This window comes from Larimichthys crocea, chromosome XVI, assembly GCF_000972845.2.
Source record: "Larimichthys crocea isolate SSNF chromosome XVI, L_crocea_2.0, whole genome shotgun sequence".
NCBI classification, from domain to species: domain Eukaryota; kingdom Metazoa; phylum Chordata; class Actinopteri; family Sciaenidae; genus Larimichthys; species Larimichthys crocea.
In genome coordinates, this window is record NC_040026.1 from 22120795 (window position 1) to 22134962 (window position 14168).

Below are 14168 nucleotides of genomic sequence, written 5' to 3' on the forward strand. Positions count from 1 at the left end.
AGTACATGAACAGGACACACACACACACACACACACACACACACACACACACACACACACACACACACACACTGTTCAAACGGCTCTAACGGCCTCGGGGCCGCAGGGTGGAGGTGGGCGGGGTTAGAGTGCACACCTGACGGCCAGGCCCCGCCCCCCGCGCCCCACTCCGCTCTCCGTGTTGTTCGTGGAGTGTCTCCCGCATCCTGTTAGTTTAGTTTGACACGTTCACGTCAAACACGCAGCTCAGAGTTCACGCTCACACGCGGGATTAAGACGATGGCTGACAGCTGAAACCTGCCGACCGACCGCGCGACGCTCAACAGGTGAGTGCGTGGTATGTTGTACGTGGTGGCATGCTAACAGGCTAATCCAAACAGGTGCAGGGCTGCTCTCTGACCGCGGGTATAGAGCTCACGTGAACAGGTGAGGTCAGCCGAAGTTAGCCGAATTAATGAATACCTCAGTGTTTACCTAATTAAAGAGGATCTCACCTGCAGGAGCTTTAATGAGGACAGAGGAGACATTTCATCAAGTTTCTCTCTGGGGTTTGGCTTCACCTGGCCGAGCTGAACATCACCACATTTAGTCTGTACATAAACATAAACACTGTTTATACACACGCAGAATAATATATACACACTGCCACTGATCTGACATCTCTTTACTGAAGCTTTGAGGGTTTAAGGTGGACTAAAGGTGGACTAAAGGTGTTATTCAGAGGACAAACAGGGTCTGTTATGAACTCAGTGAGGTGTATCTGTAATATCATGTCAGGTACACTGTACACAGGCTGCACTGTGATGTTTGTTTTGGTACCAGTCATGCAGATATGCTGCCCAAACAACTGGTTTATTAATAAATGAGCCAACAGAACATTTATTAATAACAATTTGCATCATTTTTATAATTTAATCAAGCAAACGTGACAAATATTCACTCATACGAGCCTGCAGACTGTGACGTGACGTTAAACTGAATATTTTTGTGTTTTTTAAGTGTTGTTCAGTTGTAAGGAGACATCTGAAGACGTCGTCTGAAGCTTAGAGAGTTCATAACAGAAGCTTTCCGATATTCCCGCCAGAAATCAGTGCTGATAAGAAGAAGAATAATAAACTTTATTTATACGGCAGCGTTCACACAGAAGGAAAATTACAACACGAGGGCAATAAAGCCACACACATAAAAACTGTGCGTCACACTTGTAGATAATGTGTCTGCAGAAGTACTTCAAGTTGTTTTTATAAATAATAATTATTTATTTTATTTATTTAATTAGAAATAATTAAATATGTATACATGACACAGCTGTTTTTCACAGTTTTCTCACATTTTATTGACGAAATAAATCAAATAAAAATAATCATTAGTTGGAGCCTCGGTTAGTTTTTCCTGTCTAAGTGCTGATAGCTGTATGTCATACAGGCACTTTAACATGTGCTGTGCTGAAAACAATCGATTAATCATGAGTAAAGAGTTCATTAGCAGATGATAATTAATTAATTGATCAATTGAGCCATAACGACACATTTGGCTGCTTTATTTTGTGTTTTTCACAAACGAAACTTGAACTTTTGCTGCATTTTTCTGACATTTTCTGTCTTTGATGAGACAATAACTCAAAAACACAATCAGCAGATGAATCGCTGACAATAATCGTTAGCTGCGGTCTAACGTTCGTCTTTTTGTTGCCGTCTCGTCGGCTCTTCTCGCGTGGGAAAACGGGTTGCCGGTTGGATTAGGCTGCTTTTGTACTGTCTCCTTTAAACACATCTACACCTGTTCACACACTTTAAATCGGACACACACCTGCTGAAGGGGGAAAGAGTTTGAAACCACTAACTGCTGCATGCAGAGCTTTCTGTGTTTTGTCAAAGGTAATGATATCCATGCACCGCAGTGCTGTGTGTGGAGAATAATGGAAATATTCAGACCTCATCAAAGCTGTCTGCCACAGCTCGCCTCACATGCTGCATGATCTGCATGGAAATAATAAGACAACTGAGAACTGTGTTAGAGAGCATCTGAAGTAAGGCCGGGTCATATGGTGGAAATAAATATCTTATTCATAAGAAAAATATAAATTCATGATAATACGGAAAATCAGAATCAGAAGCTCCAGGTCGTCTCCATCTTCATCTAACGGCTCCTGACCAATCTATAAACAGGTGAAGACGACCTGAGGTGGGCTGAATGAAGCCTGGCTGCTCAAACAAGTCACCTGTAGCAGCACCCACCTGTCAATCAAAGCGTCCACGCTCTTAACCCTGCATAACTTTAAGCCTTAATATAATGTGAACAGGTGAGTTGTATATAAATTCACCCTCAGTACAGTTGTCATGAACGGGGAAATTAGCTACAGAGACCAAAACTGTTTTTTGTACCAGGCTGTAAACATGTTTATTTCTGCTGTGAAGTTGGACATTTGGACATGGGGACTTATGGAGACTGACTCACTTCTTCTGGAGTTTCTAAATTGTTGAGTTTGTCCTTTCTGGGCTCCTGTAGAAACATGATGAAACGACAACATCACTTTCATTACTCCAAACAGACTTCTGTGAATACAATGGAAACACACACACACACACACACACACACACACACACACACACAGCAGGTGTTGTCTTGTAGTGTGTGTGGTCTAAATATAAAACATATTTCCTCTAAGTGTTCATGTCTCTGAACGTGTTTCTGCTCTTTGCACCATGTGGCAGAACAAAGACGTTCAGAAACATTCTGCAATTCGATGATTTTCTATCGACTTATAGTGGAATCACATTATTTGTCTGATAAATTTCAAATACATTCAACTTTATTGAACTAAAATATCATTTTTACACATAAATCTGAATCTGAAAAATGTTTCTAATGTGGTTCAAATTGTGATATTTAGTTTCCCGGACCTTCATTTGGACTAAAATCCAGAAAGTTTCAATGCATGCAATGTAAACTATGTGAAGCCAGTGATACTTTATCCTGTCAGTGGTGTGATTAATCATCACTTTCTTAAACACTCGACATGTTTGTGTTTATCTTGTAAGTACTACTTGTACCTGCAGCAGAGTACACTCAGCTCTCTGTATAAATAAAGGTCGATAGTTTGCATGTGGCTTTCACTCCAGAGCTGACTGGTTACCACACGAGGAGACAGAGCTGCTGCTTAGAGGCTGACAACCCGACGTCCCTGCTTCCCCCCTCAGGTAACATGATGGAGGTGGCAGGTCCCTGGACAGAAGTATTCGAGGGCTCGGAGATGAAGGAGCAGCCCGGACGAGCTGAGACGCTGCTGGGGAGCTCCACCCTGACCCTGGCTCCTCTGGTGGACGACTCTCCGTCCATAAGCCGCTCCCAGCCCATCCTCATCCGCACAAACAGGTACGGCCGAACAGCAGCACGTGTGACATCCACACAGACGGCGTTACTCACTGACTGACTTCCTGAGGAGCCGCTGGATGTTGACTGAGTGACTCAGGACCTCAGTCATCTGATGTGTAAAGAAGTGGCTGGTTTCTGTTCCCCGCCTTAAAGTCATAAAACTGTGATTGCAGAGTGGGCTGGGAGTGTGTGTTCTGCTGTTAGCGGCGCACGATACACCTGTGGTTTCCACTTCCTCCTGTTTTTTATTTGAATGTCGTGCCGCTGCAAATAAAACAATGTTTCCTCAGTGTAACAGAAATTCAATATTAATGCTCTAGAATAAAACCTGTTAACTGCACGAGCAGCGTTTAGACAAAATCTGTGAGTTAAAGATGGTTTCTCATGATTGTACATTTGGATATTTGGACGTTTCTTCGCTGGAAATGACATAAAATAAAGCAACAGCAGTGAGAAGGTTATTATCCGTCTTATTTAGGTTGTAGATAACTAACCTCGTTAGTCGTTTATCTGCAGCACGTCCAAAGCGAACAACAGGAATAAATAGAAACAGTCCGTCCGCCAAAAGTCTGCTCACTCTCAGCTAGTGAAACTGATTCTGTCCTTCACCTTTAAACCTGCAATAATCAATATTGTTTTATGAATAATCAGGATCAGAGGACTGTGGAGTCACAGTTTAGCTCCTTTCAGCTCGTTGTTTTGATTCACTCTCAGCAGCTAAAGAGACGGATCATTTTCAAACCAAACACAGAGTTTAAAATGAAACTCTGAATTAATGCTGAATGTGTAAACTTTACAAAAACATAAAATGTCAAGCGGAGGAATTTTAGATTGTTGTGTCAAATCAAAGATATAAAATTAAATTTAACAAAATCTCAGTGATTTCCTCAAAGATTCATTTGTTGGGGACTATGTTCAGCCGTGTATTAATAATAAGGAAACATCTGGAATATGACTTTATCCTTTATTGCTTGTACGCTGAGATCATTTGTGTCTGAACTCGTTGTTTTTCTTTTGTTGGACTTTCTGCAGGTCAAAAGCCGCAGAGTCGTTCTCCTCGTCCATACCGAACCCCTTTCCAGAGCTGTGCAGCCCGTCCAAGTCTCCGGTGCTCATCGGTTCACTTCCACCACAGTCCAGCGACAAACATGTGAGTTTAACAAGTCCAACACCTTTTTAGTTTCACTACATCAGCTTAGTTTCATTTTGACGTTCACCAGATTATGAATCAGAGGCAGTGGACATGTGTCAGTGTTCACCAACGACTTAAAACAGAATGCACAGAGCTCATGATTGAAGTCTGGAAAGTTTCTGTATCAATCCACCGCTGAAAATAGTCCCCAACAATGAGAAGCTGTTTCAGGAAACTGGTTTCGGTCTTTTCTTTGGATTTATTGACAGTGGCAGCATCTACAGTGTTAATCCTCTCACACCTGCCTGATCCGAACGGTCCGACAGGTGGCATCAACACGTGGATCCTTTAATGTGTCTCGACTTGTTTGTTAATTGGGCGAAGGTGAAAGTTGGTTATGACTGACAGGTGAGCTGCGTTGCCATGCCAGCGCTGCCTTATTTTGACTCCCAAACACAGCCAGGATAAACATGTCTGTGATCATGGCAGCGTGTCGCCGTGTCGCGCTCGCCGCGGGGCGTTCGGTTTGCTGTGGTGGAAGCCAACAGGGCGTTGTGTGTCGATTTGTTTTTGGATTTCTTCTTCGTCTGGGCAGCTTTTGTGTCGGCGGTTTCAGTGTTTGTCAAAGCATGACTCATTCATCTGTCAGAAGACAAAAGAAGCATAGCAGAGAGAACAAGAGCTCGACGTCACTTTACCGGCTGTGTTTGTGTAGAAATAAAAACTTAAAGGTGCGTCACAGTCAGGAGGCTCTATTTATAGAATATAATCTTCATAGCTCTGTTTTGATTAGTGTATAAACACCTGAAAACAAGAATCTTTATGTGTTTGTTAGAATGAGACTTTTATGTCTACAGACGCCACAGGTCCTGTTTTACATGTGGAACGTTTTTTTTAAATGACATCATTTCATCGCACCGCCTCCTCAAGTGAAACCATAAACTGCAGTTCCTCTAACGTCCACTTGAGGCTGGCTCCAGAAGTGAGTCAGTCTCCATAAGTCCCCATGTTCAAATGCAGAAATAAACATGTTTACAGCCTGGTACAAAAAACAGTTTTGGTCTCTGTAGCTGATTTCAGAAACCAATTCCTAATATTCACCTAATAGTTGGAAAGAAGCTTTAAAATGTGCCGCACATGTTAACACAACTGTTGTTAGACCTCTCCACTGCAGCTTCATGTTGTAAAGGAAATATTCCTTTGAATGTTTTTCAGTATCTCATCTCCTCTGTTGTCCCGTGTTGTTATCTTTATATCCCGACCACAAAAATGTGTTCCGAGTAAAGAGAAACATTTTTCCTCCTCCTCTCGACCGGATATTGAACTGTGAGTTTCCACTGAAGGAATCTGCCTCCCCCATAATCCTCCCCAGTTGATACTTAGCCATTATCTGTCCTGACTGACGCCGGCACCCGCCCAACCAGTCGGGACTTGTTGATTGACGGCTGCAGGTTTCTGGTCGGGCAGGTTTGTTTTCTTCTGGGTTTGAGACGAGCTGCTGGATCCAGACGTCGTGTCACACACGCCAGAAACTTCCTGACCCTTGAATAACCTGAACCGGGTTCACCTCTGCAGCAACGGGGACACATCAGAGTCCACACGCATGGCTGCTTCTCCGATCTGATCTGTTCCTCATCAGATACAGAAAACACACGGAGGAGGACGGGAGGAGGTGCTCTGTGGAGATTTCTTTCTTTACTCCACAACTCATGACGTGCAGATATGAAACCTGTGTCGTGAGCACGGTAATTTTAATTCACCTGACTTGCCCCGGGGTCGATCTAAAATTAGCTGTTACAGCACAGTTGACAGGTTTTGGCTTCTTGTCTTGAGCTGTTGTACCTGTGTTGATGTAATGCCAACACTGATTGTGTAAGTATGTTGTTTACTGACTTACTCGGCCTGAGATTGAACCTCGTTTGTCCCGTAGACACAGATCACCCACAGCAGCAGCTGATATCACTGACTAGTCCAACAGCGGCGTCTGTCTTTCAGCCTTTTGTTTCACCAAGCTCTCACCAACCACTAAAAGTCAGTCCCACATTTACTCTTGTCCGGCGGCTTCTTGCTTCTTACATTGCCCACTTGTCCAGCTGCGGTTCTGGCACGACACTGGTTAACAGACGTCAGGTCATGACAGAAACATTGTAGCTTCAGTGATCTGGATTTATATCTCACTCCTTCCATGCTCCCGTCAGCTGATCAAGGTGTACGGAGAGGACAGCCATAGCAGGTCGGTGTGGGTTTCTCCAGCGGCTACAGCCAGAGAGGTTTGCCACATGTTGGTGCAGACGGCTCACTGCAGCGATCAGGAGAACTGGGCTCTGCTTGAGCTCCACCCCACCCTGGGCTTCGGTAAGAGTCTGCTTCGACTGTGTAACCTTTAACTGGACGGATGTGAGGGTACGAGACGTTTAAATCTCACACACACTTGTCTCCGCAGAGAGATGTCTGGAGGACCACGAGGTCGTGCTGGAGGTTCAGGCGACCTGGTCCCTCAAAGGTGACACCAGGTTCGTTTTCTGCAAAAACTACGCCAAGTACGAGTTCTTCAGGAAGCCGATGGTACGCAGCCCGCGGGGGCGTCCTTAACATGCAAATCAAACTCTGCTGCTCTTTATTAATCATGTGAGACGCTGACAAGGCCTAATGTCACGCTGGTAGGTGATTGGCAGGTTGCGTGCTGGATTAGACACGCTTACTCAATGCCTCAGGTGTATTTCATTACACCAGATCTGCTCTGTCGTCTGTGCTGCTAAACAAAGGTGACAGTTCACGCAGAAAACTGGTTTGGATGAACCTCCCACTGCTGTCTCCGTAACGTTTGGCCACACTGCCTCCAGAAGGCACGAACGTGAATTTGAACTACACTTAACGTACCGTGTGCAGGGTGAGAGATGCATGCAGAGAAAGTCCTTTAGAACTGCAGCAAACGATTAAAAAGTCAGTGTGATAGTAAAAATGTCTCAAAAATCAGAATATACATAAAAAAAAGCAGCAAATCATTAAATTTTAGGCTGGAAAATCTGAATTTCTGCGACTTTTTCACAGTTTTCTCTTGAACAATGACAGAAGTTCACATCAGTTATCCAAATTGCTGCTGTTTCCTTTCAGCCCTGCAGCTGTTTGTACGCTCGCACACCAGCAGCAGCGTCGCCTCCCTCTGAGCACGTTTTAAAATCGACCTCCTCGGTCGGTTTCGTGCACACGTGGCCGACTTTGCACGACTGATCATTTACTCTGACTGAACAATTAAGTTATTACATGAACAAAGAAGCGTGAGTTCTTGTTTTTTTTTTAAGATAACTGTGGTCCAAAGCTGAATCCTGATTGGCCGGATGTCAAACAGAAGCAGCTTCTTTGTCTTGTCAGTGCTGAAGTGTTTCCTGTTCTCTAACGTCGACCTTCTCCTTCCTTCCTGTCCTCTCGCAGCTCTTCTTCCCGGAGTGCATGATCTCCGACAGCGCCGACGTCAGCAAGGGGATGACGTCGTCAGAGCTCATCCAGGTAAACCGCCTGAAATCAGGAGCCTCCATCGAACCTCGTCTTTGGGGTTCTGTTTGGAGTTTGCAGGTTCTCCTTGTGTACTCCGGCTTCCTCCCACAGTCCAAAGACATTTGGCACAATAACTTAAAGTGTAGCCCTGATGAAAAGGTTGAATGCAGCTCGATGGGCTCGTCCCTGCTCAGCTAGCTCTCGAGTCATCCAGGCCAAATCATGTAATGACTGGAACGGCATCAGCTTACATCGTCAAACAAGCTCCGTTCAGTCCGATAACATCTGGACGCATTCATGAAACTGCAAATGTCAACAGTCAACCTTAAATAATCTGTGTATTAAAAATAAACCTCCTCCTGTGTGAACTGCAGCTGAACAGGGCCGACGTGGAGGTGTTTGAGAAACTCTGATGTAAAGTAAAATAACCTGAACTTTCTACTCAGATTACTTTAACACGTTTACCTCGTTATTTGACACTTTAACCCTCGTTTATTATCAACATCCAACACTGTAACTTCATGTAAACGACAGAAAGAGTTGTTTAGAAATAATAATCCCTCTGCTCTTCAGAACCTGCTGAAGTCTGGGACGTGTCCGGAGATTCAGGGCTTCCTGCACCTGAAAGAGCCGAGCCGTAAGGCCTGGAAGAAGGTCTACTTCTTCCTGCGACGCTCCGGACTCTACTACTCCGCCAAAGGCTCCTCCAAGGTCAGAAAGTGACAAGAACACAAGAACATGAGTTTATTTTCATCTTTAAAAGCTGACCTGATGAATCTTTGAACACTTTGTGTTTTTATTGGACCAGGAGCCCCGACACCTTAATTGTGTGGCTCATCTGGACGATTTGAACGTGTACGCTGTGGTGAACAGCCGTAAGCTGTACGGAGCGCCTGCAGACTTCACCTTCTGTATCAAGGTAAGCAGAAAAAACATGTCCTCAAACCAGACAGAGCATCGTGCGGCGGGAACATTTCAAGCTGTTTGTCCTGAGGGGTTGTACGTCCTCACAACCGTCGAGCATTCGTGTCATTCTTGTGGCTTATTGAGTCAATATTGTTCAACAGCAGACACTCGATCAGCTGCCCCGCCTGCAGAGACTGACGTACAGTAACATCACGCACGCCTTTAACTAGCAGACTTATGTCATGCACGATGTGGCGCTAACAGTAAATCACACTGGATGCTGTTACATCACATCACGTTTTACAGCCACGAGAGCAAAGGTAAAAAAAATATGATGAAAAAAAGAAGTGATGCACGAAAACTGGAGAATAAGTTGCTTATTTCTTTTTATTTTTCTTGGTTTTTATATGTCGTCATATATTTCCAAAGCGTCCTGGAAAACCTGGAGACTTTTCCAGGCATTAAAACACCTGCAAATTGATTTTAAATGGTCAGATATCCTGGAAATTGTCTAAAAAAAGTATTTTAGTGCATCTTGTTTGAAAATGTCAGTAAGATCAGCGTCAAAGTTGATTTATAATTTTGTTGAGTACAGTCTATAAATCTAGTGTTTATGTGTCACCATATCAGACTTTTCCAATCATTGAATCACCTGAACATGGATTAAAATATCCAAATATCCTGGAAATACTCAGAAGATACATTCAGGGCGTCCAGCTGTGTCTCTCTGGAGGCTCTCATGAGCGGTCGTATATCTCAGAGTGTCTCAGGTTTCAGCATGGACCCAAACATCGTCCCAGGATTTACTCATGCAGTTTTTTTTTCTCTGCACACGGTCGATGCAGATTTAATGAAGCATCAGACTGTTCTCCTGGAGTTGATGTTAAACCTACGACTCGAAGACGAGCTGCTGTGACCCCGTCTCGTTGTGTTTTGTGTGTTTGTGTTTGTGCAGCCGTCCAGGAACCCCGTTCGCACTCAGGACCTGAAGATTTTGTGCGCTGAGAGCGAGCAGACGCGAACTTGTTGGACGTCTGCGTTCAGATTGTTCAAGGTGAATGAAACGGAATAAACATGTTGTTTGCTGTTATTAACTCACAGCCTTTAATCGATGTTTGTGTGTGTGTGGTCAGTACGGGAAGCAGCTTCAGTGTAACTACCAGTTATCCAAGTCGGCCCCTCGAAGCCTGGAAGGATCCCGACTGTCAGATGGCAAAGTGAGCTCTGCAGACATGATGCACCATCGAGGATTCTGGGTAAACATTTTGTGTCGTCGCCTCACATTCGTGCTGTTTCTCTCACCGTGTGTGCGTGCAGTCGAAGTCGGAGGCGAGCCTGGTGGCCATGGACTTCTCTGGGAAGGCCGGCGGACGCGTGATCCAGAACCCGACGGAGGCCCAAAGCGCAGAGAGGGAGGAGGGACAAGCTTGGAGGGTGAGGAACGAGGGGAGGGAAGGAGGGAGGATGAGCAATGAAGAGGGAGACGGGGCCTCCTCTGAGCTCACATGTTGGAGATGAGAAGTCCTGGACCTCTTTTTCAACACGAAGGTGAAGAGCTGTGGAAGTTTAAGAAGCTGCAGGAACGGTGAAGAGTTCGAGAAGTTTGGGATGAGTCAAAAAAATCTCTGAGTATTAACAGAGTTCATTCTTTCGAGGGATAAACAGCTCACACTTTACTATGTGTCCCATTTAGCTCAGTATTCTTCCTTTTCCTTCTGTCATCGTAAACTAAATGTCATGCAGCCCATAATGAAGAAACCTCTTTGCTCGCTGCCATGAGAGTTTTTAGTAATTATTTGTCCCTGTTATGCTTTAAATGTTTCCCAAGTAGAGAGAGAGAGAGACATGAACTCAACATCCCAGAATCCTCCTGGTGGTAGCTTGTACTTCCAGCGTTGGTTCTGTTTCGTTCACACACTTCTTCCAACTTTTTGAGTTTGTCATCTGCGTGTAGATTATGAGAGACTGTTCCTCTGGGGGCGGTTACAATATCATCTTTTGATTTTCTGATTTTTCCACCTGTGGATGATATATTAGTTCATACTGATCCTCCTCATGGGGCCTGATTCAGGACTCTTCATCAGCCTGCAGGGTCTCAGTTTAAGATCCTTACTTACTTTGGCTCAGTTCATTTGGCTCGTTTATCGTTCATGTTATATGTTTTTTTACATCTGAAACTGATGTGACAGTATAACACCACTAACATGGAGTATATGAATATAATGAGGTGTGTAAGTTGATTTCTGACATATTTTGTAGCACAGAGTAGTCAAATATTTGAACACAGTTTGATGAACTTCAGTTTTAACCTGAGAGCTGCAGAGGGGATCGTTTTTACCTCTTTAATAATTCTTAAATATTGTTTTATCGTCCAGATTTAATCATATTTTAATACAGTGACACGACTACAAAAATAAAGGATTCTTTGAGGAGAATCTGAAGTGAAGCGTCTCCACAGATCTCTGATATTTTCACCTTTCTGCTCACTGACAGAGGAGGGAGGCCCTGAGGTGCAGTCTGCCCAACCTGAACTCTGGAGCGAGACCTTCCTGTAAGTCCACATGAGAGGAGACCAGGTCCTGATCCAGGACTCGTTCAGTTCTGAACAAATCAACACCGTGTGCTCGCTCAGTCCTTCTTCTTCTTGTTTTTGTCTGCAGCCATCCACAAGTCCCAGCCGTGGTTTCATGGCGGAGTGTCCAGAAAGGAAGCGCAGAGGCTGATAGAGAAGCAGGGCCTGGTGGACGGGTGAGTGCAGGACGGAGGATTCATGTCTGAGGAGTTTGCTCATGATGAACCACAGACTTTATAAAACATGGACGTCGTCTCCATGACGTCACTCCCAGGTTTCTACCAGCTCCCAGCTAATCCAAAACTCGGCACAGACGGGCTGAGGAGCTGCAGGTGATGGCTTCACTTCACAGCCGTGCTGGGTTTGAAGTTACTAGTATAACGCACATGAATGTTCGACCAAACTGTCAGGTGGCGTCACAGTTGCATTTTGAGTAATGTAGTCCCTCAGGAAAGACGACACGTTTCCCCTAATCCTAACCCCATTACTGAATGCTCAGAGCAGTTAAAAATTAAGTCGGTACCATGTTTGTCCATAAGTTAAAGTTACTTTGTTGCCCGTCTTTCTGCTGTTTTCTGCCGGGCTGTCCAAAGTTTGTCATCGTCATTGAAGTAAACTGTGTCATGATCCAATATCGACATCGAGCTCGAGTGTGTTCCACTTCAGAGACTACGGACTGTCTGCAAACCGACCAATGGAAAGACGGGATGAAGTGACACTGACTGCACGAGCTGATGCCATGTTACAAACGCTATTTTGAGGGTCACACGTCATGACACGTCTCTGATGGCATTTTGTGTTTCATCAGTGTGAGGAAGTGTTGATTTTTAAATGTTCTAATGTTTGTCTGTGTGTGTCGTAGGATGTTCCTCATCCGTGAGAGCCAGCAGCACACGCAGTGCTTCGTCCTCTCGCTGTGCTACAAGCTGAAGACCAAACATTACCTGGTCATCCCCGTGAGTCCACCTCATCCTCTCAAACAAACTCACTCTGTCACTGAAATAAAGCTTCACTGTTCGTCCTGACCGTGACTCTCGTCTCGTCTCCGCAGTGCGAAGACAGCGGCAGGAAGTACTTCACCATGGACGACGGTCTGACGCTCTTCATCGACCTCCTTCAGCTGGTGGAGTTTCACCAAATCAACAAGGGCATCCTGCCCGTCTGCCTCAAACACCCCTGCGTCTGTGTAGCACTGTGAACCCTTTGCGGTCCACGATCGTCGCCTGATGTAAAGTCTAAAGTGTGAACGCGCCGTCAGATTGTGTCGGTATCTGTCAGGCACAGGCAATAAAGAGCAATGAGACGACGGAGCGGTGCAAAGGTGTGTGATCATGTGATAAGATAAAGACGTGGACTTCTGGGAAGTGACATGAAGCATGCTGTCCTCCTCCTCCTCCTCCTCCTCCTCCTCCTCCTCGCTTTAGTATTTTTAATTATTTTGACTCCACGTGCAGCTCCAGACATCCAGAGAGCGTTTTTTTAACTCAAATTAACGAGCTGCCGTCCCCGTGGTGACAGACGTTTAAGCTCTTTCTGCGTCGTGACGTGCACTTTGATTCAGGTCCACGGGGAGAGGTGGAGGGACGAGGAGGGACGAGGAGGAGACGTTTGACTGTGGCTGAAGAACCGATGGACTGTGGCCACCAGATGGCGCTCTGAGTCAAAGCTCGGCAGAGGAGTTCACAGGAAGTGAACATGTAGCTATGAAGATAATTGTGATATTTTAATGATGGAAACATCCCAGGTTGCAACCATGTAGCATGAAAAACTCTCACTCTTCTGACTGTTTGACTCTTTTGTACATTTAACTTCTCATTCGTGCCTTTCAGAGACAGTTTCACCTGTTAATTAGAACAAAGTACGAATATTTAATCGCTATATTTGCACAGTGAAGTGATGGTGAAGGGGCATTGCATTAAACAACCAAATATCTGAACATGAACATGTGTTTTGTGAGGGTGCATTAACATTCGCTGAGTAAACTGTGGTTAAAGTTACCTTATTTTACATGTTCCTCATAATTTCCCTGAAAGTTTCCTGTTGATTCTCAGTGAAACAGAGACGATAGTCTTTTTGAACAGCAGGTCAGACGTCGATGAAGGCTGAAATTATAAATTCATATCTGCTTGTGTTTAGATGGAGCAAAATATTCCTATTTTTCCTCTGATTAACACCAAACGTCATTTACGACCAGCTCATTTTTCTCAGAGGTTATTGGGAAAGAGTCTCTGACCTTTTTTTGTTATCGCTGTTTCCTTTTTGAATATTTGCACTTCCTGCTTTCTGCATTTTGATCGTGAAGATCCGGAGCAAAAATGTCAAAATATTTGTCGTCATTCATTCAGTCCAGAGTTTACCGTCGTCCCACATTTTTGTTTTAATCTAACAGGGTTCGTTTGTTTTATATGGACCTGTTTTTATTGTTATATTTTGAATAAATAATTTCATATTAAACTTTTCTTAAATTTAAAATGCTTGTCTGTGTAATCAACTCTCATAACTCATCAGTGTTTAATGACTTGAAAATATGAATCTTGATGTTTTTGTTTTTTTGACCTTAACCTCATCTTTGTCTGCTCAGAACGGTTTAAAAATGAAGAACTGGAGCAGAGTCGGCTCCATGCTGGTGCTCCTCCTTCAGTTAAAGGATCTGAAGACTTCCTCAGGAGAGTAGGAGCTGCTCCTCCT

The 14168-nt window shown here is 44.4% G+C and overlaps 1 protein-coding gene across 3 annotated transcripts; it reads left to right on the forward strand.

Moving 5' to 3' along the window:
* Positions 1 to 58: 58 nt before the first annotated feature.
* grb7 (growth factor receptor bound protein 7) lies at positions 59 to 13902 on the forward strand. Of its 3 annotated transcripts, none has more exons than XM_019277741.2 (15): positions 59 to 326; positions 3201 to 3375; positions 4408 to 4525; positions 6706 to 6862; positions 6951 to 7072; positions 7940 to 8014; positions 8576 to 8713; positions 8811 to 8921; positions 9864 to 9962; positions 10042 to 10125; positions 10226 to 10342; positions 11402 to 11459; positions 11569 to 11656; positions 12343 to 12436; positions 12532 to 13902. In XM_019277741.2, exons 2-15 carry the CDS (start codon positions 3206 to 3208, stop codon positions 12676 to 12678), a joined length of 1578 nt encoding a protein of 525 aa, XP_019133286.1. In that variant the 5' UTR covers positions 59 to 326; positions 3201 to 3205; the 3' UTR covers positions 12679 to 13902. The 3 variants fall into 3 exon arrangements, with proteins under 3 accessions (XP_019133286.1, XP_027145621.1, XP_027145622.1); XM_027289821.1 differs by having other exon boundaries at positions 224 to 326; positions 3123 to 3375; XM_027289820.1 differs by lacking the exons at positions 6706 to 6862; positions 6951 to 7072.
* The last annotated feature ends 266 nt before the right edge of the window (positions 13903 to 14168 follow it).